This window comes from Rhinatrema bivittatum, chromosome 4 (genome assembly GCF_901001135.1).
Source record: "Rhinatrema bivittatum chromosome 4, aRhiBiv1.1, whole genome shotgun sequence".
Lineage (NCBI taxonomy): Eukaryota > Metazoa > Chordata > Amphibia > Gymnophiona > Rhinatrematidae > Rhinatrema > Rhinatrema bivittatum.
In genome coordinates this window covers 107,729,098-107,754,323 of record NC_042618.1, presented here as the reverse complement: position 1 = coordinate 107,754,323, position 25,226 = coordinate 107,729,098, and the positions used below count along the sequence as shown (strand labels likewise).

General features: G+C 43.1%; 1 protein-coding gene across 1 annotated transcript in view; it reads right to left on the bottom strand.

Annotated features, from left to right (window-relative positions):
- The window catches only part of SPTBN5 (spectrin beta, non-erythrocytic 5), a 341,199-nt gene that overhangs the window by 280,026 nt on the left and 35,947 nt on the right, over positions 1–25,226 (bottom strand). The window contains exons 7-11 of the mRNA XM_029597445.1: positions 22,037–22,153; positions 17,286–17,443; positions 10,756–10,984; positions 7,841–8,472; positions 3,031–3,169 (exon numbers count right to left, since the gene is read on the bottom strand). Coding sequence (XP_029453305.1) covers positions 3,031–3,169; positions 7,841–8,472; positions 10,756–10,984; positions 17,286–17,443; positions 22,037–22,153 — 1,275 coding nt within the window. The remainder of the gene's footprint in view (positions 1–3,030; positions 3,170–7,840; positions 8,473–10,755; positions 10,985–17,285; positions 17,444–22,036; positions 22,154–25,226) is intronic.

Below are 25,226 nucleotides of genomic sequence, written 5' to 3'. Positions count from 1 at the left end.
AGGTGGGGGAACCTCCAGCTGGCTCTGATGGAGCTGATGACATCACATGACCATGTAGAAGTGACTCAATTTTTCAGTCGCAGATGGGAGGTTGAGTCTGAGGGGATAGATGCTTTGGTTCTTTCTTAGTCGATTGTGGATTCCGCTCTACATGTTTCTGCCAGGACCTCTCATAAGCTACATAGAGTGATGCCCAGGAGAAGAGGTTCTGGTGGTTCCGGAGTGATCACAGCATCCACGATTGCAGATCTGGTGCATCTCACAATAGGCAGGCCTCTCAGGTTGGCTCATTGGCAGAGCTTACCTCGACAGGACCCATCTGGATTGGGTGGGTCACTTTTCTCTCATGGCTTGGCTTTGGAGAGAAGGCATTTACGGCTGGAATGATGCACAGAGCTAGTGGTTTGACACCCTGCTGCAGGATAGGAGGCTTTCTGCTTCTCTGGCATAGGTCAGAGTTGTGGAGGGTGTTTGAATCCAGGTGTATGGAGGAAGGTCTGGAGCCGTTGTGTGGGGACAGCACTCAGATCTTGCCCTTTTGTTGCAATAGGTTTTGTCAATCGGACTAGCCTATATTTCACTTTGGGCCAGGGGAGGTCATTGCAGGATCTAGGTCATTTTCTGAAGGGGGTCAAGTACTTGCATCCTTCGGTTAGTTAGTTGTGTCTGAAGTGGACCTTAACTTGGTTCTGCGGGTGCTGAGTGGACCTCTGTTAAAGGGTGTCAATGAAGGATCTTGCCTTGAGATCCTTCATTGACACCCTCTAACAGAGTGTTACGAGCGCGAGGAGCGCGGTCGCTTCTAAGCAGGTGGTGAGCCCTTGGGCCACGGCAAGACTTAGGAGGGCTCCAAGCCACACCGTGGGAGGTGAGCCAATGCAGGCAAGTTGAGCCAGGCGGGTACTGAAGCAGGGGGTAAGGAGCGGAGTCTGACCCTCAGCTGGACCTGCACGCCCATGGCAACCAACAATGGGATGTTGATTGATGAACGGTCCTCCGACTGTTCCAAGCCCTTTCGGACCTGCCGCTGGGTAACGGCATAGGGTGGCAGGCCGGACAGAGGCAAGGGCAGACAGAGTCCTTAGCACACTGAAGACATCATACGGGGCTGAAGCAAGACATCCAAGACAGGGCTGAAACAAGACATCCAAGACGGGGCTGAAGCAAGACATCAAAGGCAAGGGCTGAAGCAAGACATCAAAGGCAAGGGCTGAAGCAAGACATCACAGGCAAGGGCTGAAGCAAGACATGGGCACTGTCTCTCAGGGCGCCCTACACAGCCAGCACAGCTGGACTGGTCACGGACCACCCTGTCCTACAAACACGGGAGCAGACACGTGCAGGGAAGAGGAAGCGGTGGGTTACTGCACTCCTGGCAGTCAAGGTAGGGTAGGTTTGCTGAACTCCTGGCAGCCTAAAGCAGGAAGGAACATCGGGAACTGGATCAGGCACTGGATCAGGAACAGACATCAGGCAACATCAGTAACAGACATCAAGGCAACTTCATAGACAGGACAGGACAGGGAGCCATCGAAGCACAGACGACCACGGAGGACCTGGATCAGCAGACAGAACACAGCGATGTGCAAGGCTAATCCGAAGGCAAGCAGGAAGTGGAATGAAAGTCCTTTTATACAGCTGTATGCGGGCAACTCCCTGGGAGGAGTTCACTTGGACCGCCCCTCGTTGGCCCTATAACTGAGGTGGAGAGCTGCGGGCCGGCCCCTAGGGAGAAGGGCGTGGCCAAACCAGGAAGTCCAAACCCAGCCAGCAAGCCACAGGCAGGCCTCAGGAACAGCTAGGCCTCCCAGGCCCTGGAGCAAATCCTGGATGGTACACAGGCGAGGCCCTGGCTTCAAAGCGGCCTCCAGTGGAAAGGTGAGATACCTCCTGTAGCGCAGCAACAGGGGGGATCGTAACACAGAGGGTGTCAATGAAGTTGTTCTGGTGGCATTGGTTTAGTCAGAAGGAGCTCCTTTCTGGCATATTACGGATGAAAGAATGACACTAAGTATGGTTCCCTCAGTTTTACTGAAGGTTTTCTCCTCCTTCCATGTTAATTAGATGGTGGAGCTTCTGGAGTTTCTAACTTGATCACTGGATGCACAGCATGCAAGGGAACTTTATTTATTTGGCTGTTCAGTGGATTCTGTTGCAGTACCTTATGATCCCTAACAGTTCGTCGGGCAGATCATCTCGTTGTATTGCTCAGTGGAGCAAAGAGAGAATGTAAGGCTCTACAGCCAAGTTTTCTCTTTGGATAAAGGGGAATCTTTTTTTGGCCTATCTCTGTAAAGATCAAACAGCCCTAGAGGGATTATGAGCGCATTCTAGAGGGGTTATGAGTGCATTCTTTTAGGGCACAAGCAGCCTCCTGGGTGGTATGTCAGTTGATATCGCCTCAAGAGATATATTGAATTGTGACATGACCTTCGCTTCTCACTTTCAGCATACATTACTGAATGAATATTCAGGTGCCAGAAGATGCAACATTCAGTGAGGTATATTGCGAGCAGGTCTTTTGGGTTCCCGCCCAGTGTAAGGGAGCTTGGGTGCATTCCACTTGTCTGGACTGTTCTGGGGTATGTACAGGAAAGGAAAATTGGTTCTTACCTGTTAATTTTCGTTCTTGGAATATTGGTTCTGAAAGACTGTTATAACTGCAATTAGGGTCTAATTCAGAGCTTTCTATATGTAATTACACCGAACAATTTATTGAATGTTTAGAGCTAACTGTTTTTTTGGTCCCTGTATTGGTTGTTGGGCTTCCAGTTCAGGGGTCTCCAACCCAGGATTCTCAGTTCACCCTTGAAGGGAAAGTTTGCCCTTGAAGGGAAAGTTTGATTGAGTTGGAGAGGTTTCTTCCTCTACATTGGCTTGGGTACAGGTCAATATTGAGGGACTGCAGGTGGCACTCTCAGGAACGAAAATTAGCAGGTGAGCACCAATTTTCCTATATTATCCGGTTAACCTAACTCCACCCAGAAACACATGTAAGGGTGGTGATGGTGGGATACAGTGGCCTCATACCTGCAGTTCCTTCAGTTCTTCAACAATGGTATCAATGTCCTGAAGGAGGCTTAATATTCCCTTTGTGGCTCCCAGTAAACTTGAATGTCTTTGTACCTCTTTCAGAAGCTCCTCCCAGTGCTGTGAAATTTCTTTCTGCCTAGATAGGAAAGAGAATTAGAGTAATTTTTATTTTAAAAACCATGGAAAAAGGATCTAAGATTTCTAGCATATTATGGAAAAACCTCCCTCGCCCATGCCATGCCTACACAGAGCAGATAATTAACTTCTGCCTTCTCCTTTTGGTTGCCATTATTTTGTTATCAGGAAATGTCATTCTATCTCAAATCTCTTTAAGCATGAGGCATAGTAAACTGCAACATAGGTTTTTTTTACAGCCCTATATGGATATTCCTATATCAAATGGGATGCATAAATCAATAAGTACAGTGCCATCCAGTATACATTTAGGGGTAGATTTTCAAAGGATTACGCGCCTCCCCCTGCACGCGCAAGCCCCGGGATGCATGTAAGTCCCAGGGCTTGAAAAAAATGGGTGTTCCGGGGGTGGGGCGCCGGCCCGGGGGCATTCCGTGGGCGGGACCGAGGCCTCTGGAACAGCCACCGGGCCGAGGGATGGAGAGCCGGCAGGCATAACTTCTTCTACAAAGGTCGGGGGGGGGGGTAGTTAGGGCTGGGGGGGCGGGTTAGATAGGGGAAGGGAGGGGAAGGTGCGGAGGGGGGGGGGGAACGGAAGAAAAGTTCCCTCCGAGGCTGCTCCGATTTCAGAACGGCCTCGGAGGGAACAGAAGAAGGTTGCTCGGCGTGCGCAAGTTGCACAATTGTGCACCCCCTTGCGCGTGCTGACTCTGGATTTTATAACATGCGCGAACAAATCTACGCCCGTGCGCATGTTATAAAATCTGGCCCTTATTGAATTGAAACTTCAATAGAAGCAGAAGTGTACTGTGTATATCTTGCCATAACATTAGTTAAGGATGGGGCATATTGAATAATGTAGTTTAAGAATGAGAAGTGAAATAGGGGCAGTATAACATTAAGGACTTAAAACATATTTTGGGTGATGAACTAGCTGCATTAATACCACTGGTCTACAGCCAAAATGCTAAAGGAAGAGGTCTTTGTTGGCCCTCAGATTCCAGAACGTTTTTGAGATACTGCTTGTAACCATGCATTGTGTAGCAAGGAAAAAATGGTGTGGAAAGCCTTCCAGTTAGTGGTAACAAATGATTTCAGAACCAACAAGGAAGACAACTTCAAGGCATTGGTGGAAAATGTCCTCAATGCATACAATATGTCACAAAAGATACATTTTTTGCACTCTCGATTTTTTTCCACCAAACTGCAGTGTAGTGAGCAACGAGCATGGGGAGCAGGACATTGCAGCAATGGAAAAATGGTATCTGGGCAAATGGAGCTCATCAAAGCTTATAGACTATTTCTGGACAGTGACAAGAGATGTTCCATTTAATGAATTCAAGAGAGAGGTCAAGAAGAGCCAAGTAGCAACCAAATAAAGACTAAACTATGTATGTACATATATATATATATACACACATCACATAATGGGGGCAGATATTTTTTAAAAAAGCAGATTCCTAAATTTAGGCCTCTAAATTAGATCCCTATAGTTAGGCACCTATTTTCACCCAAACTAAAAATTAGGTACCTAAATTTATGCCTGCTATTTATTTGTTTAGATTTAGGCTCCTTAATTAGGTGCCTAGTTCTGAAAATCAGTGCTAAGCTCCTAACTTTGTTTTCCTGCCCATAACCACTGATTTTTTAGATTCTTAAATTTAAGATGCTAATGAAACTAGGAGCCTAAATTTAGGCACTCGGCCCTAGCAAATTTTCAAAAAGGCTAATTTAGGAGCCCAACTCCAAAAGTTAGGAGCCTAAACTCTTTAAAAATTGGCCCCAACAGTTTTTGGACTTTTGTTTCATTGCAAATTTTATTTCTGTAATCCTTTTGCTGATTTAATTTTTAAAGTGTTACATAAACAGGACATACATAAACGAAATGACTTAAGTTTCCATTTCATGATTAAAGCTCTACTATCCACGCAATAGACATAAAATGTAAAAACTTAAATATCATGGAAACAGTAGCCAGTCAGCTGCTTTAATTGTCATATGTGAAGTCGGACATCAACATCAATAATAAATGGCACATTTTATCACTAAAGTAGACAACTTCTAAAAATTTGTTCACCAGTTGGGTTTTAAAGTTATCCGGCCTTGGTTAAGTGGTGCTTGTTAAATTTCTTAAAAAGATCCTTGAGGACCCCGTCTTCTCCCTCCTGAATATGATATACATGGCCCTGCCAGGCCATGCATTCCCCATCCCCCCTCCCCCCTCAAATCTCTCCAAAGTTTACAAACATGTGTCATAAGGTCCACCCCCTCCCTTACCCCCTTCCTCATCTTTTTAATTTTAATTTCAGCTTTTTCCAGTCCCTTCCCCCCTCCCCGGCCACAACCCCTGAAACCCAGTGCTGGCGTGCGCCATCCCCCTCCCCTACACCCAAAAATCCCCAGCTGGGAGCGAGATATTAACTTACCCTCTCCCAGCACTTCCAGCGCTGCTCTGACAGGAGAAGCATAAGCTGCCCTGCAGTTCACATTTCCAATGCAGCTGCTGTCTCAGCAGCGCTGGAAGCATAACCTGCACATAGCTTACGCTGCCAGCAGTTCTCCTGTCAGAACAGCGCTGGAAGTGCCAGGAGCGGGCGCGTTAATATCTTCTTCCTGGCTGGGCATTTCTGCGTCTGGGGGGGGAGGGGGCCGGAAAAAGCTGAAATTTAAATTTAAAAACCAGTGGGGAAGGAGGGAGGGGTGGGGAGCTGACCTTACGACACATGTTTGTAAACATCGGAGGAGTGTGAGGGGGGTGCACGGCCTGGCAGGGCTATGTATATTATACTGGGGGGGGGGGTCAGGAAACTGGTCGCAGGCCCCGCAAGGCTTTTTAAAATTTTTTTATTTAACACTGCCACTTAACTGGATATCCTTGAAGATATCTGTTTAAGTGGCAGGTTATCCGGCCACCCAAAGGTGAATAACTTTAGAGCGGCTCTAAAGCAGGTCTAACGTTATCTGGCTAACTTAGGGGCTCATTTATCAAAGTACTTTATGGCGTTTGCGCATGCGAAAAGCACCATTACGCATGGTGCGATGCAAATTAGGAAAAGGGGAGGAGACTGGGGTGGGATTTGTGGCCAAGTGGGCTTGCTTTGCAATTTGTAAAGCCATATCGCACAGTTTTAGTGTGGGAATTAACTACACCTTTTTTATTTGTGTTAAGCTGTGCGATGTTTTCGCAAACAGTGTTATCACTATTTTAAGCTGGGGGGGAAAGAGAGAGAGACTAGCTATAAGGCCCTTATAGTACATAGATATTTATACCTCTATACAAGGCCCACCTAGTACCTCGATGTGAGGTTTAGGTAGTAGTGTAGGGGTTAGGGGCCATTTTGACATTCAGAGTGAGACATACGAATAGAACAGTACACTCTTGTGAAGATTTGATGTCCTTCAGAGTGAGGAAACTCACCCAAAGATGAGATTTTTACAATGTTCTCTCAACCTAGCTTGATGTTACCCAGGTAGAGAGTCCATTTATCCAGCTAAATGCCTTTGAATATTGACCTCTTAGTGGGCTGCTTGGATTTTGTTCCTGCCATCAGAGACCAGTCAAGTTTTATATTTTCAACAACAGCCTCTAAGCACAGTAGTTTTTTTCTGAACTCATGTGCAATGAGCCCCAGAGAAGAGAGAAAACACAAAGGGGCGCTCAAACATGATTCTCCACCCCTTCCTACAGGAAGGACCCTAGAGGCATGGATGTTGCCATGGTCCATGACTCTCCCAGTGAGCCCCTGTGCCTGTGTCCAGATCGGGGGGCAGGGCTACACAAACAGGTTTTGAACTTCAGACAAAATTGCAGATCCACTGGTAAACAAGAGTAGGGTGATGGGATTTTGCAGAGTATAATCTACTTTTCTTTTTTTACCACTGATAAAAATCCAGTTCAATAACATAATGTGAACCATTTGTTTGATTTTATTTCAAATAATGCATGGCAAGTGGCACAGCATGCATACTGCCTGGATTTCTGAGATGAAATTAAAGAGTCATTATTGAATCTAACATCATAAATACATAAAAAAAGTGACCACCCTTTTAAACATAACCATATGATAAGCTGAAAACCATAATTTAAAGAAACTGCCCTTTCCAGTTATAGAAAATAAAGCCCTTTCCATAGATTGAGTAGTATTTTCCAAAGCCATCAAGACTGTTTTCAATATGGTGACATTAAATGAAGAAAGAATGACATGCCAGGACATCATGCTGCTACCCTCCTCTCTCTGCCCCCCACTTAGGGCCTGATTCACTAACTCTTTTCAATCATTCTGTATCTCTGGGGAAGCAGCGTAGGCAATCAGGTCCTTAGTAAGTCCAAAATGTGGTATTATCTAGTTATGTCTTTGCTGGATATAATATATAATTCACTTAGGATTGTAGACATTGATATTTCTAACCCCCTAGGAAGAGTGACTTCTTCCTGGTCATGGCCAAGATCACTGGTATGCCAATGCTGAAAAAGCTATGCCTAAGGGCCTTAACTACTACATTTTTTCTCCATTTGATATTTATGGGAAAAAGTGTAGTAAATCGGGCCCTATCTGTACTTATCTGTCTTGCAGATAAAACACACACATGACTATTACAATGTATCTTCACTTTCAACCACATAGACATTAATACAAATAAAGGTTTATTATTTTGCTTTGCTGTGACTCACGTTTGCACAAGTTGGAATCTGTTGTGGTAGTTCTCCCGTTCAATGACTGCTGCCATCTCAGCCAGCGCACAGAAGCGTTGCTCCTGGGGTAGCATATCTGTTTTAATTGCCTCCAGCTTCCTGACTGCAACTTCTACCTCATCAATGTCCTCTGGATGAAAATCCTGCCCCCTAAGCACATTCTTCATGTCCTCCAGGTAGGTCTCACGTAGGGCTGCCTTCTTCTGGAAACTTTGGGCTAACTGTTCCAGTCTCTCTAGCCTCAACATTTCCAGCTGAAGTGCCTTCTCCCGGCTATGCTCAGCCTTCTCCAATATGGCCCAATATTTCTCTATGTCACCCAGAGCTCTTCCTTCAGGAGGCAGGTATGGCCGTAGGTTGCTGGCTTTCAGCTTGGTTCGGATATGGAAGAGGTGTGCCTCAATCATGCCCCTCTCCTTGTACTTGGGGGGCTTCTCCTCGGTGCGGAAGGCCTTAAAATTGATCATGAGTTGGCGCATGCCCTGCACCGAATTGGGGAAGTGTCGATCATTCAGCTCCAGTACCTTCTGCTTGATCCACATTAGGAGCTCACAGACCATCCACTCATACTGACGCTTCAGATTGTCTATTTCCAGCAAAAGGCACATGAGCTAGAGAAAGAAAGGAGTTTCGGGTGAAAAGTAGTGCAACAGATGAAAAGGAGCCTGTAAGAAATATAGCAAGTTGTTGTCCGAGAGCAAACTGCAGTTAGCATGTGAAAAACACCATTTCACCATGTTTAATATGTAAAGGATGGTCACTATTGTAACTGAGACTAAGGAACTGATTCACTGTTGGGGCCAATTTTTAAAGAGTTTAGGCTCCTAACCTTTGGAGTTGGGCTCCTAAATTAGCCTTTTTGAAAATTTGCTAGGGCTGAGTGCCTAAATTTAGGATCCTAGTTTCATTAGCATCTTAAATTTAAGAATCTAAAAAATCAGTGGTTATGGACAGGAAAACAAAGTTAGGAGCTTAGCACTGATTTTCAGAATGAGGCACCTAATTGAGGAGCCTAAATCTAAATAAATAAATAAATAGCAGGCATAAATTTAGGTGCCTAATTTTTAGTTTGGGTGAAAATACGTGCCTAAATTTAGGAGCTCTGCCAGTGAGGAAAAGGGGAGGCTTAACTTCACCTACAGGCGGATCCAATAAATCTGAGCAGAAAATGGGCGCTCAGTGTTGAACACCCGCTTTCCTAACGCATGCCCAGCCGCCTCTCCTGGGCGCGCGATCGAATATTTAAATGAGGGGTCACACTAAAAAGGAGGCGCTAGGGACAAATGTGCATCGCTAGCGCCTCCTTGGCAGCGGGTACCCAGGAGAGGTGGCTGTCAGCGGGTTAGGGAAACGGACGCTCAATTTATAGTCTCCTAATGTAAGCAGTGATTGCTGGCATAAGTGTGGTTTTGTTGGGACTTATCATAGCCAGTGAAAGCGTGCTTTTGTTGGAATGGTTATTGGTGTAATTAAGGAAGTGATCCAGATTACGCTAAAAAAAGAACTCTCTTGTTAGGATTACCTTCTCCTGATGTTCCATCTAAGATGATGAATCTGAGCTCATGCACTACTGCCGCTGCTCGCTATGAAATTGCTGCAGGCTGGAAGAAGCCACAGCTCCCTGCCTTACACCAGCACCCATGAGTAAATTAGGCGCAATTAGAAATGATGCTTTTTCTAGATTTCATACTGTTTGAGAGCCATTTGAAAGATGGTGCAAAGGGATTATGGTCTCTTGAGATAATGAAGCTTTATTGCTTTACCTTCTCTTTTTTTCTTTCTTTCATGCGGATTCTCAACCTGTTTCTCACAGTCTATGATAAATGACGTTAGCCACAGGGAGAGTGGGGTGGGGTTTATAATTGGGAAGTTAAGGGAAATGTTGAAACCACCTGGATTTTATGTTAAGTAACATTTTTTCTTTTTATTGGATATACATTGGTTGTTTTGAACAATGTTTGTTACATTTTTTTTCCATGCGGATTTAAAAAACCGTGCACCGAATTTCAGTTCCCGGTTTTACCATACACCGCACTACATTGGGCCCGTGTTAAACTTGGAGCAGCATCTCTGAAACAGGAGGGAGATTCTTCTTACCAAGGCAAACAGAAGCAGGGGAGACGTTGTCTGGATTGGAAGGGGAAGAAACAGGAGGAAGAGAAGGGGATGGTTGCAAAGGAAGAATAGACAGCCAGCCAGAGAAGATACCTACAGAAAGCAGTCAAAGGAAAAGAAAAAAGAAAGGATAGAAGTGAAGAAGAAAGGAAGGAAAATATGCCAAGGTGGATTTACATGGAGGAGACAGAACAAACGGAAAGATAAGTATACACATAGAAAGAATGAAAATTGTAAAAAAAATTAAAAAATAGATAGGGTATTTTCCTAAAATAAAATATAACCACATGCCTGATTGATGAAAGCTTTTTCCCATTGAACATTTGGGATAAACCATGCCCTGTATTTCTTGCCCCAGGCGAGAAATTATTACCAAACTGCCCATCTGATATGCAAGTAAACTTAAGTGTATAGGGTCTGTATGTAAGCAATGTTACCCATAGTGAGCAGCGGTAATCCTGGAGTTGGGGAGAAGTCTGCACTTGTCAACATATTTTTGCATTTCCAAAAACATGCATGGAAACTTTCCTGGAAAAACTCTGCACACACAAAGGCAGGTGTAAATATGCGCGTGGATAGTTTAATTGGGATAATTTTCAAAGGGAAAGTATGCAAGTGTTTTATCTTTGAAAACTGATGCATAAAGTATGCGTGTAATTGCCTTCAAATTTATACGGGCTGTTATAAAATTACCCTCAAAAAGCACTGTTTACTTGAGAGATCTAATAGTGTTTATGATGCAGAGAGAGAAAAAGGCCTTAAAATATCAGCACACTCACATTAGAAACCCTTTTCTGGATGGTCTGACCCTGCCTCATTTTGGAGAAGTAATGGTAATAGAGTGACACATAGGTCATGATGGACTTCTCATCAGGATGCGACACTGCCACATCCTCCGCATCCAGCAGCTTGGAGATCCCCAGCTTCTGCTCTGCCACACTGAAAGCATTGTTAAGGTTCTGAATGGGCTGCTTGGATCTCAAAGAGTTATAGTCAATGAGATCAGGTCTGAAACAAGGATAAAAAAAATGATCAGTACAAACCAAGCTTACAACAGATCATAACAGGAGAGATGTCAGATCTAGTGCAACTCTCATCTCATGTGGGTATAAAAAAGGGATGGAAATAAAATCACAGTGCTCAGTTTAATGAAAAGTTCTAATTAACTTCATCTAACTGCAGGTACTTTAAAATCCACAAACCTAAATTCTTCTGAATATGTTATTCCCTTTGTTAATTATAGAGCATACCAGATAAAGCAGGCTAAAATTTCAAAGATACTATATCCCATATTAAAACCTGGGTTTGCTATAACATGGTTGAAGATGGAGTGTTTTAACCACTTCAAAACTATTTGCATGAGTGAAGACAAATTAAAAGCTACATACCAGGATGTAAAAATAGCACAAGGGATTAAACAACTGGAGATAATACCTGCTTATACCACAAAATTATGAATCCCCAGGGGTTTTTTTTGTAGATACCTGTATCCTCCTTAAAATGAGTCTGCATGAGCTTTGTCTGTGATGCTTTTAAATTATGCATGTTTAGCACAAGTTTCAAATGTCCTATGCAAGTTAAGCAGACATGAAAATTATTGCACACAAACTCTTGCAAATAGCAAAATAGGATTTTAGACTAATCCATTAATCTGGCCCTTTGAGTGCTAAATAAGTTTAGAATGCTACTGTATTCCTATGAAAGGCACACTCAATACACCTACAAAGTCAAAGACTTAATCTGACCTGGGCACCTTGATTTCAAAACAGAACTCAACTTCCTGTGAGGGCCTCTACTACTTAAAACAGCGGTACCACTATTTTCTAATTATTTTATGGGCATTTGGAACTGACAACTAATTAATATAGCAGTACTAGCTAGAATCTTCAAAATTTCAATTTTCCTTTTTCATAGCTTTTGCTTCTTTTTGCCTTCTTCCTAGGACTCTCTTCCTTTCTGTCCTATTCCCTGTCATTTTGCATATTTCTATTCTCTTTAGAATTAAAGGCGTACATTTTATTATGGCCAAACCCTCTGTTTTTGAAACCTTTTGTTCTGAGAAGGATCAGTCAAGAAATCGCTGCAATTTACTAAGATTCGGGAAGCCTAATTTTCAGCAGTCTGAGTAAGCATATTTGTACGTAAGTTGGTGTGTGGAAAATTACAGCAGTATTTTATTGACTGTGCAGCAGGAGCCACATAGTTTATAAAAGAGTGCATATATCTGCCCCCAAAAGTATGTGAGAATGTTTGTACTAGAGAGAAATGCATACTTTCCCTACCTGTAACACACACATATTTTACATGCGCAATATTTGTAACACAGGTACATAATAACTGACACGTGTACATGGAAACAGGTATTCGATAAGATATGCAAGTACTCTGCTTATGAAAATACTTGCATGCTTACTTGGATCACCAGTTCACCCAGACCTCCCACCCGAAAACCACAGACAAAAGACAAATGCGATTTCGACTGTGCAAATCAATTAGCAGGTGTGAAAGCATACGGACAAGTTTGGTAATGTACTGCTTACAAAACAGCAACTTGTGCACAATCCTCAGAACCCTGCCCTGGAAGGTCCGAACACTGCCCCTTTTCCCCCCAATTACATTTATGATTGACGCTGCTGGTATGCGTGCAACTCAGGCTTTTACCAAATATTACTTTTGCATGTGTATGCTACTTAGGGAGGGAATTTTCAAAGAAGTTGCACACATAAAAGTAGCATATATCGTATCGATTTTCAAAAGTCCATTTACATGACTAAAACCCGGTTTTACACGTGTTTGTCCTTTGTGAAATGTACCTCCCAAATGCATAACGTCCAACGTTACCTTTGGAAAATTTACCACAGAATGCATGCAGTCAGATAGGAGGTGTGTTCAAACACTTTAAGCATTCATGTTGCCTCAGGAATCAAAAACAAGCATAATAAAAGGCTCCCACATTATATTCCAGAAATAGATATAAAAAAAAAATCTTGGATAAAATAGAAAGGAGACCTAGGAATGTAGAGAGGCAGCCTTCACAGAGGCAAGGAACATAGGTAATGATGCTACTTAACATTTCTAAGTTTTTCCCATATATCACCCAAAAGTGTGCCACTTCAAAAGACTGATCACTCCCTCCCCCTCCCCAGAGCTCTTTCCCAGATCTATGCTGTCTTTCTACTTCTGTTATCCCCCAAATCCCCTCCTTTGAAGAGCCAAATCAGAAGGAAAGGCTATATGACCACCCCACATGGAAGAGAAATGCCTGACATAAGACTGCAAGTTGTAATAGCACTATTGGATTAGTGGATTGGACAGTGGGATGCTGTCTGTACTGTGATATCTCAGAGGTTTTACACCATGTTTGTCCCTACCTAAAATATAAACATGGCACATGACATAGCATTCCATACAGGGCCAGATTTGCTGAGTGATTTTTCCCATGCTGTAACTATTGGAAAATCCTTGGTAAACCCAATCTTAGGGGGTCATTTTCTATCAGTATCACATGCGAAAAGGGACTTTTTGCGTGCGATAGCAAGCGGGGGGCGGAGGAGGGGAGGAGGAGGGGAGGAGGAGGGGCGGCGAGGAGGCGGACGTGGAGTTATCTTCGCTGGCAGCAATAAGGTAAGTTACATTATCATCGACAGTAGCACGCCCAATATCACCACCTTTCACGGTGGCAAAATTGGGTGCGAAAGCCGGCAGCGATAACACCGTGGTGATGCGATCACTGCCAGCTTCCCTACCCCCCGTTACCACTGGGATTCACCATTCTCTGCGAGAATGGAAAATCCAGGCCTTAGTGTGGCAAACTTCTCAAATGTTCTCAGCTTCATGTAACATTACTTTATTCCACATAGGATATTCCCTGTTCCAAACAGATTTTAATCTGTAACCAAATGTAAATCTGTAAACCTTGGGTCAGATAAACGTAGACTGGAGTTTTAAGTCTTCTCTTCCTAAGATGGACACCGGTTTCTCCATTGTTCATAATCACATAATACATGCAGTTGCTTTCTGTTTTAAAAGAACTTCAGACTTGATCATAAAACCAGCTGATAAAGGAGGCGATATTGTTATTCAACATTATGACGAATGTATCAGTGAAGCTCTCGCTCAACTTTCAGATTCATCTTATTATGAATCACTTGATAATGATCCAACTCAGGAAGTTACAAAATTAATTGCAGTAGAACTACAACAGGCAGTCAAGCTGGGTTTTCTTACACACAGAGAGATCAAAGTTTTTACACCATCTTCTCTGACCTGCCCAGTATTTTATACTCTTCCGAAGATTAAGAATATAAGAACATAAGAAACTGCCATGCTGGGTCAGACCAAGGGTCCATCAAGCCCAGCATCCTGTTTCCAACAGAGGCCAAACCAGGCCACAAGAACCTGCCAGTTACCCAAACACCAAGAAAATCCCATGCTACTGATGCAATTAATAGCAGTGGCTATTCCCTAAGTAAACTTGATTAATAGCAGTTAATGGACTTCTCCTCCAAGAACTTATCCAAACCTTTTTTGAACCCAGCTACACTAACTGCACTAACCACATGCTCTGGCAACAAATTCCAGAGCTTAATCGTGCGTTGAGTGAAAAAGAATTTTCTCCGATTAGTCTTAAATGTGCTACTTGCTAACTTAATGGAATGCCCCCTAGTCCTTCTATTATCCGAAAGTGTAAATAACCAATTCACATCTACTCATTCAAGACCTCTCATGATCTTAAAGATTCACAAACATTTAGTCAACCCCCCTGACTGACTAATTAAGGCTTCTATAGGATCCATTCTAGAGCCTCTCTCTGCTTTTGTTGAAACCTTTTTTTACAACCAGCAGTGTCCCAAGCAAGATCCTTCATGCAAGACACTAAACATATGCTTAATATTATTCAAGACCTTCCACCATTACAGGGCAATGTTCTGTTAGTCACTCTTGACATACAGTCACTTTATACTACGGTAATATTCCACAAAGACAGACATTAGATGTTGTACCTTATGTTTTAGATCAATGTCCTCAACCGCAAAGAATACCTATCTCTTTGGTATTGCGAATGGCTGAGATGTGCCACAATTTTTTACGATTCCTGTATACTTTCTACTTTCAAAAACATGGAACTGTGATGGGAGCAACCATGGCTCCTAGTTTGGCAAATCTTTACGTTCAATTTTTTAAGACAAATTTCTCTATGCATCTACATTTTTTTCACAGGTTTTAATCTGGTCATGCTATATTGACAATGTGTTCTTTTTATGGACATCATCACTTGAATATCTTAAGCAGTTTGTGTTTTGGTTGAAATCCTTGGACAAGAACTTGCAATTTTCTATGGAATACCATTCTCAAAAAATGTCTTTTTTTGGACATTCTTGAGTATAGAGACCATAATACACTTGGTATGACGCTATACCAGAAACCAGTCGATCGAAATAATTTATTGCATTTCACTAGCTACCATCCTTTCCATTTAAAGTCTAATTTACTAGTAGGACAATTTTTACAAATTTGTCAGGTTTGTTCTAATAAAGAAGATTTTTTATGTTGTTCACACAACATCTTAGTGCCCACTTGCTCAAATGGGGCTACCCTTTCTCAGTGATTAAGCATGCTTATAAATGCACTTATAATGCTGAAAGAACCTGACTTTTGATTGACAGTTCTTCTTCTTCAGATCCTCGTTGTGTATTTAGACTTCAGTATAGTCACCTAGCACCTTCTATTGCATTTTTTGTTCATAAATATTGGCCTATTTTACATCTACATCCTATTTTTGTGGATGTTCCATTTTTAGCCTACAAGAGAGGATGCAATTTAAGGGACCTTTTGGTTCATTTGCTGTGCACCACACGATCTGCAGTTGCTACAGTCAGAACAATGGTCATTCTCTGTGTGTCAGTTGTTCAATTTTGTAGTCAAACAGTTAGTAGCACTACTTGGATTAATCCTGTTTCTAAAAAAGTAATTACAATACATGACTCTACTAGTTGCAGATCCATGAATGTAATTTTCTGTATTACCTGCACTTGTCCAAAGAACCATAATGGTCAAACTACAAGAATAGTCAAGACCTGACTTACTGAACATTGAAGTTGATTCCAAACACCTAAAACCCAGGCTCCTTTAGTTCAGCATTGTTTAGACTTGGGTCACCAATTTCAGGATCTACGATGGACTAACCTTGAACAAGTAGCCCCTCCTCTTAGGGGCGGAATCTGTCTGACCTGTTTAAACTACTGAGAACTGTTTGGGAATTTTTATTTAGAGACTGTGTCCCCGTGGGGTTTAAATTTAGAGATAGATTGGTATTCCCTTATTTGATCTCAATTTTGTGTTCTGTTTTGTCGTTATGCATATATCGTTTTTGTCTATATATTGTTGTGCTTCCGGGTAAATTTTGGCACCAATTTTGTGGAGACACTCATTGAGGAAGTTACCTTGTGTAGTGTTCTCTGCATTAAAATGTATGTTCATCATTTCATCGTTTTGATTGCAAAAATGTTTAATGATCATAATTTCTCCTAGATATTTAAGAACCTTATGGTTCCAAACAATGGACTTGTGAGACTATGGATTATTATCAGGCAATGAAGATCAAAGTGTACACCCCCTGAGGCAGAAACTCAATTTGAAACATGGATCATGTTGGGGTTTCTGTCAGTCACATCACCATTGCTCCCTAACAGCCTCTTAAAATGTCTTGATAAAGCTAAGTAATTCTTTCTATGTGCATACATTTTTTTTTAAAATATATATCTAGAACTGTGTTATGAGGCCTTCACTTAGCCTAGCCTCTCCCTCTTGCCAACACGCGACCCAACTACCCTGTACATAATCCCTCTCTGAGTTTAATCTATAATTTTACTCCAGTTACATTGTTACTACTGTTTCTCCCCTTCCTTGCCTACCCTTCCTCCTCTATCCTCTACTACTCATTGCCATTTTATTTCAACCAATAATTTGTTATAACGTAATCTTCCACTCTGATCTTTTTCCATTTCCGCCTCTCTATCTGTTCTATGAAAATCGATGTGATGTCCATACAAACTTCGGTATATAAAAGTGCTAAATAAAATAAATAAATAAATAAAAAGACCTATGATTAATGAAAAGGCAATGAAGGCTTTTGTTTTTTAAGCTGGTAGTGCCTATTATGAAGGTCTTTTAAGATATTTTTGGTATTTCATTTATAGAGGGTCTTTGACTTGTTGTTCTCCCAGTTCCCTCTATATCATTGTATGACACCATTTTGTTATTCAGAGCTGGTTTATGATTGCCATCAAGGCCCTCTTCTCCTTGTTACCTGTGGGCATGAATAATGGCATTAAAGGCCAGGCCATCCCGCCAGCTGGAAGAGAAGTCCTTCACAGCCACATTGGAGTAACTAGCCGTCTTCCGCTGACACCAGACTAGCAGAGCTTCTTTAGCAGATAATACAGCAGTACTCTGTCCAAACTCATCCTGGCAGAAGAACAAAGGAAGAGTGATAAGGAAAAGAAGGATTAGAAAGCAGTAAATATATCACAGAGGAGAGTTTTGCATTTGACACCATACACTACTGCTGCTGAAATTGCACTCCAGTATGAATGCAAATAGAATTAATATGGGGCCCTCAGCAACTCTGTCTTCACTGTTTAAAATGAGACAGGGGAGCATAAAAGAAAACTGGACTAGATCTAGCATAAAGTCATTATTTCCTGCAGGTTTAAAATTGAACCAACCATATAAGAATATAAGAACATAAGAAAATGCCATACTGGGTCAGACCAAGGGTCCATCAAGCCCAGCATACTGTTTCCAACAGTGGCCAATCCAGGCCATAAGAACCTGGCAAGTACCCAAAAACTAAGTCTATTCCATGTTACCATTGCTAATGGCAGTGGCTATTCTCTAAGTGAACTTAATAGCAGGTAATGGACTTCTCCTCCAAGAACTTATCCAATCCTTTTTTAAACACAGCTATACTAACTGCACTAACCACATCCTCTGGCAACAAATTCCAGAGTTTAATTGTGCGTTGAGTAAAAAAGAACTTTCTCCGATTAGTTTTAAATGTGCCCCATGCTAACTTCATGGAGTGCCCCCTAGTCTTTCTACTATCCGAAAGACTAAATAACCGATTCACATCTACCCATTCTAGACCTCTCATGATTTTAAACACCTCTATCATATCCCCCCTCAGTCGTCTCTTCCCCAAGCTGAAAAGTCCTAACCTCTTTAGTCTTTCCTCATAGGGGAGTTGTTCCATTCCCCTTATCATTTTGGTAGCCCTTCTCTGTACCTTCTCCATCGCAATTATATCTTTTTTGAGATGCGGCGACCAGAATTGTACACAGTATTCAAGGTGGGGTCTCACCATGGAGCGATACAGAGGCATTATGACATTTTCCGTTTTATTCACCATTCCCTTTCTAATAATTCCCAACATTCTGTTTGCTTTTTTGACTGCCGCAGCACACTGTACCGACGATTTCAATGTGTTATCCACTATGACACCTAGATCTCTTTCTTGGGTTGTAGCACCTAGTATGGAACCCAACATTGTGTAATTATAGCATGGGTTATTTTTCCCTATATGCATCACCTTGCACTTATCCACATTAAATTTCATCTGCCATTTGGATGCCCAATTTTCCAGTCTCACAAGGTCTTCCTGCAATTTATCACAATCTGCTTGTGATTTAACTACTCTGAACAATTTTGTATCATCTGCAAATTTGATTATCTCACTAGTCGTATTTCTTTCCAGATCATTTATAAATATATTAAAAAGTAAGGGTCCCAATACAGATCCCTGAGGCACTCCACTGTCCACTCCCTTCCACTGAGAAAATTGCCCATTTAATCCTACTCTCTGTTTCCTGTCTTTTAGCCAGTTTGCAATCCACGAAAGGACATCGCCACCTATCCCATGACTTTTTACTTTTCCTAGAAGCCTCTCATGAGGAACTTTGTCAAACGCCTTCTGAAAATCCAAGTATACTATATCTACCGGTTCACCTTTATCCACATGTTTATTAACTCCTTCAAAAAAGTGAAGCAGATTTGTGAGGCAAGACTTGCCCTGGGTAAAGCCATGCTGACTTTGTTCCATTAAACCATGTCTTTCTATATGTTCTGTGATTTTGATGTTTAGAACACTTTCCACTATTTTTCCTGGCACTGAAGTCAGGCTAACTGGTCTGTAGTTTCCCGGATCGCCCCTGGAGCCCTTTTTAAATATTGGGGTTACATTTGCTATCCTCCAGTCTTCAGGTACAATGGATGATTTTAATGATAAGTTACAAATTTTTACTAATAGGTCTGAAATTTCATTTTTTAGTTCCTTCAGAACTCTGGGGTGTATACCATCCGGTCCAGGTGATTTACTACTCTTCAGTTTGTCAATCAGGCCTACCACATCTTCTAGGTTCACCGTGATTTGATTCAGTCCATCTGAATCATTGCCCATGAAAACCTTCTCCATTACGGGTACCTCCCCAACATCCTCTTCAGTAAACACCGAAGCAAAGAAATCATTTAATCTTTCCGCGATGGCCTTATCTTCTCTAAGTGCCCCTTTAACCCCTTGATCATCTAACGGTCCAACTGACTCCCTCACAGGCTTTCTGCTTCGGATATATTTAAAAAAGTTTTTACTGTGAGTTTTTGCCTCTACAGCCAACTTCTTTTCAAATTCTCTCTTAGCCTGTCTTATCAATGTCTTACATTTAACTTGCCAATGTTTATGCTTTGTCCTATTTTCTTCTGTTGGATCCTTCTTCCAATTTTTGAATGAAGATCTTTTGGCTAAAATAGCTTCTTTCACCTCCCCTTTTAACCATGCCGGTAATCGTTTTGCCTTCTTTCCACCTTTCTTAATGTGTGGAATTCATCTGGACTGTGCTTCTAGAATGGTATTTTTTAACAATGACCACGCCTCTTGGACATTTTTTACTTTTGTAGCTGCTCCTTTCAGTTTTTTTCTAACAATTTTTCTCATTTTATCAAAGTTTCCCTTTTGAAAGTTTAGCACGAGAGCCTTAGATTTGCACACTGTTCCTTTTCCAGTCATTAAATCAAATTTGATTATATTATGATCACTATTGCCAAGTGGCCCCACCACCGTTACCTCTCTCACCAAGTCCTGTGCTCCACTGAGAATTAGATCTAAAAATGCTCCTCTCTCGTCGGTTCCTGAACCAATTGCTCCATAAAGCTATCATTTATTCCATCCAGGAACGTTATCTCTCTAGCGTGACCCGATGATACATTTACCCAGTCTATATTGGAGTAATTGAAGTCTCCCATTATTACTGCACTACCAATTTGGTTAGCTTCCCTAATTTCTCTTAGCATTTCACTGTCCGTCTCACCATCTTGACCAGGTGGACGGTAGTATACCCCTATCACTATAGTCTTCCCCGACACACAAGGGATTTCTACCCATAAAGAATAAAGATTCAATTTTGTATTTAGTCTCATGCAGGATGTTTATCCTGTTGGACTTTATGCCATCCCGGACATAAAGTGCCACACCTCCTCCCGAGTGCTCCTCTCTGTCATTGCGATATAATTTGTACCCTGGTATAGCACTATCCCATTGGTTATCCTCTTTCCACCATGTCTCTGAGATGCCAATTAAGTCTATGTCATCATTTACTGCTATACATTCTAATTCTCCCATCTTACTTCTTAGACTTCTGGCATTAGCATACAAACATTTCAAAGTTTGTTTTTTGTTTGTATTTTCATTCTGCTTTTTAATTGATAGGGATAAGTTAGAATTTTTTAGCTCAGGTGAGTTTTTAGGTACAGGCACTTGGACTACTTTTCTAATTATTGGAACCTCACTGTCGGGATGCTCTAATTCTAATGCATCATTAGTATCCTTTAAAGATACCTCTCTCCGAACCATGCGCTGCTGAGCGACTGTCGGCTTTCCCCTTTGTTCTAGTTTAAAAGCTGCTCTATCTCCTTTTTAAAGGTTAGCGCCAGCAGTCTGGTTCCACCCTGGTTAAGGTGCAGCCCATCCCTTCGGAAGAGACTCCCCCTTCCCCAAAAGGTTCCCCAGTTCCTAACAAAACTGAATCCCTCTTCCTTGCACCATTGTCTCATCCACGCATTGAGACTCCGGAGCTCTGCCTGCCTCTGGTGACCTGCGCGTGGAACAGGGAGCATTTCAGAGAATGCTACCCTGGAGGTTCTGGATTTAAGCTTTCTACCTAAGAGCCTAAATTTGGCTTCCAGAACCTCCCTCCCACATTTTCCTATGTCGTTGGTGCCCACATGTACCACAACAGCCGGCTCCTCCCCAGCACTGTCTAAAATCCTATCTAGGTGACGCGTGAGGTCCGCCACCTTCGCACCAGGAAGGCATATTACCAGGCGATCCTCACGCCCACCAGCCACCCAGCCATCTACATTCCTAATAATCGAATCACCAACTATGACGGCCGACCTAACCCTTCCCTCCTGGGCAGTAGATGCTGGTCTGCAGCTGGGAAGATTAAGGACTACTTCAGTTTTCCATTTTTGTCACTATCAGCCAAACCTTTCATGGTGATTTTTTAACAGTTGTTATCACAGCTCTTAATCTTGTTGCCTCTCGTTGAACTGTTTCTGATCTCCGCTGGGTAATTTATATCAGCTCTTTACTTTGAGAATCACAGGCTACCTTTACCTTTTCATCAATAAAAAGCTGATCACAAACCTGCTCAGAGCACATTAACCAACATTTTATGTATTTATTTATTCCTATTTATCTCTGCGCATTCCCCATAATGCCCAGAGCAGCTTACAATACATAAAACAGAAAATCACAATATAAAACTAAATAGATTTAAATAATGTGATGGCACAAATGGGTTTGTACCATCACAAACTTAGCACTGCCAAGAAGTCTCACTAAAATGCTGAGGTAAATGAAAGGTCTGCTTATTTTCAGTATTTACACTTACTGAAATCATATCCAGTGGATATATATCTCTTAAATTGATTTAAATGATTAAAAAAAAAATGAAAGACTAACTTCACATATATAGGTGAAAGGTGTGAATGAACATTTTGGTTTACCTTATCAAGGGTGATGGATGAAATCTGGAATCTGAGAATAATTATCCAAATGAGACCCAGAATTAAAGTTCGATCTCCATCAACAATGTTCTCAGGTCCGATAAGCTTCACTGGAACCTGGTAAAACAAAGTCAGTTAATGAGAATTAAGTGAATGATGATCAAAATAGATACTAAACTTCAAGGATTTTTCAAACATACAAGGATTTACTTATTTCCTTCTAGAATTATCACTGGGATCTTGGCTTTGGGAATTTTCTGTGACCTGTAGAATAAAATAGATCTTAATGAATCCAGACAAAGAATATGAAGTGATTAACTATGATCCACTCCTAAGAAGGCAAGAACAAAAGGAACTTTTGGATTTGCTCCTGGCAAAGAAGGACAACAGGAACTCTGAAGATGTTCTGCTAAGATGAAAGAATGGGAACTTGGCAAAAAATCCTACCAAGATGGAACAAGGAAAATCTGAGGTACCTTACTGGACCAGTGGGATGAAGGGAACTCTGAGATAGCTCCTTCCCAAGACAGGATAGTCCCTTGTGACCATGGGCAAGTCTCTTTACCCTCCATTGCCTCAGGTACAGGTACAAACTTAGGGGGTCATTTATCAAAGTGCTATATGGTGTTTTCGCATGCATTAAGGTGTTTTTGCATGCGAAAAGCACCTTTAAAGCATGCAAAAACACCATAATGCATGCTGCGATGCAAATTAGGAAAAGGGGAGGAGTTTGGGGCAGGATTTCTGGCCAAGTGGGCCTTCTTCGCAATTTGCGAAGCCACATCGCACAGCTTTAACGCAAATTTTAACTACACCTATTTCATTTGCGCTAAGCCGTGCAATATGGGGCGGATTTTAAAAGGAGCGCGAATAGCCTACTTTTGTTTGCGCTCCAGGCGCAAACAAAAGTACGCTGGATTTTAGTAGATACGCGCGGAGCCGCGCGAATCTGCTAAAAACCTGGATCGGCGCGCGCAAGGCTATGGATTTTGTATAGCCGGCGCGCGCCGAGCCGCGCAGCCTACCCCCGTTCCCTCCAAGGCCGCTCCGAAATCGGAGCGGCCTCGGAGGGAACTTTCCTTTGCCCTCCCCTCACCTTCCCCTCCCTTCCCCTACCTAACCCACCCACCCGGCCCTGTCCAAACCCCCCCCTTACCTGTGTCGGGGGATTTACGCCTCCCGGAGCGAGGCGTAAATCCCCGCGCGCCAGCGGGCCTCTTGCGTGCCGGGCCGCGACCTGGGGGCGGGTACGGAGGGCGCGGCCACGCCCCCGGACCGCCCCGGGCCGTAGCCACGCCCCCGTACCCGCCCCCAAAACGCTGCTGACACGCCCCCGAAACGCCACGACGACCGGGCCTACCCCCCGACACGCCCCCTTCGGAGAACCCCGGGACTTAGCGAGTCCCGGGGCTCTGCGCGCACCGGTAGGCCTATGTAAAATAGGCTTCCCGGCGCGCAGGGCCCTGCTCGCCTAAATCCGCTCGGTTTTGGGCGGATTTAGGCGAGCAGGGCTCTGAAAATCCGCCCCTATGGCTTTATTGCACTTTGCGATGTTTTCGCAAATAGCGTTTTCGGTATTTTAAGCTTCTGGGAGAGGGAGAGAGAGAGGTCTGTGCTGATAGCTGATGAAGGAGTCTTGGTGCAGCTAAGTTGAGAGGACATTGCACAAATCTCATCTTTGGGTGAGTTTCCTCACTCCGAAGGTCATCAAATCTTCACAAGAGACCACTGTTCTGTTTGTACGTTGCACTCTGCATGTCAAAGTGGCCCCTAACCCCTACACTAATACCTAAACCTCACCTCGAGTAGCTAGGTGGGCCTCCCATAGAGATATAAATACCTACCTAGTATGAGGGCCTTATAGCTAGTCTCTCTCTCTTTCTCTCTCTCTCTCTCAGTGGTCCCTTTTCCTATTGCATGTGATATTTAGTGCATTAGATTGTAAGCCCTCGGGAAATACCTACAGTAGCTGAATGTAATCTACTTTGAAGTGCTGAAAAAAGTGTGAAAAGCGGAATATAAAAATCTAAAATAAAATAAAAGTGTTATGTGCGCTGCTTTTGGGATGGTCCAGTGAGTGACTTCACTCACCACCACCCAGAACTGCTGCATGGCACGGAAGCCGCTGCCATCTTCAGGGCTTCCCCCCCCCAGATACATGCACGCATGGTGCACACCTTCCCAAGTGGGCCTCACAGCAGGCACTGGCAGACTACATCATAGCTGGATATTTAAACCCCCAGCCATGCTACAGACTGGTGCCTAAGCAGCAGGTCCCTTTGGCTTCAGCCTTGCCTCTCTGGCCTGCCTTCAGTCGTGCTTTGCTTCAGCTTTGCCTCATTGGCCTGCCTTCAGCCATGCCTTGCTCCAGCCTTTCCTCACTCCAGCCTACTCTTCAGCTTTGCCTTGCTCCAGCCTGGTCTTCTGCCTTGCCTCAACTCCAGCCTGATCCTTAGCCTTACCTCACTCCAGCCTTATCTTCAGTCTTGACCCATCCTGCTTTTCTGTCTGCCTGGCTCTGTCTGTCTTCTCGTGTTTGTCTTACCCGTGTCCTGAAGTCTTGCCCTGGTTGTCTCTGGTCTTGTCCTTTCTGTTCCTCTGAGTCTCGCCTTCTGCCTAGTCTCTCTACCTCTGAACCTTCTCAGTTCCTTGCTTGATGACTGAATCCAACCCTAGCCTTGGACTCTGACTACACCTTGTCAGCCTCTTGTCCTAAGTCTCGGACCACCTGTCCTCTGCCTTAGTCTGACCTGCACCAAGACTCCTTCACCAGCTATCAGCACAGACCTTGGGGCTCTGCCCATAAGGTTGCACCAACTGTGCCATGGCAAAAGGGGCTCACGTTCACATCATCCACAATAGGTTGCTGAGGCCATGAGCTCGGTGAACACATCTCCAAGACAGGCCATTGCCACCTTGGCTACTCAAGTACAGGAACAAAAAGTTGAACTGGAGCCCTTGAGTGATCTCCTGCATAAGTTAACACAACAGGCCCAGCAGCTACTTGACCAAGAAATCAGTTTACTTCAGACATTGTCTCAGCATATGGATACAGTACAAGCCCAACTTCCAGGTGCAGCCCAGCACCAGTCCTGGTTAACCCTGCACTGGCACCCATCTCGACCATGGAATTTATGATACAGCTTCTTCCACCTCCTAGGTATAGCGGCGAACCTAAAGGGTGCAGAAG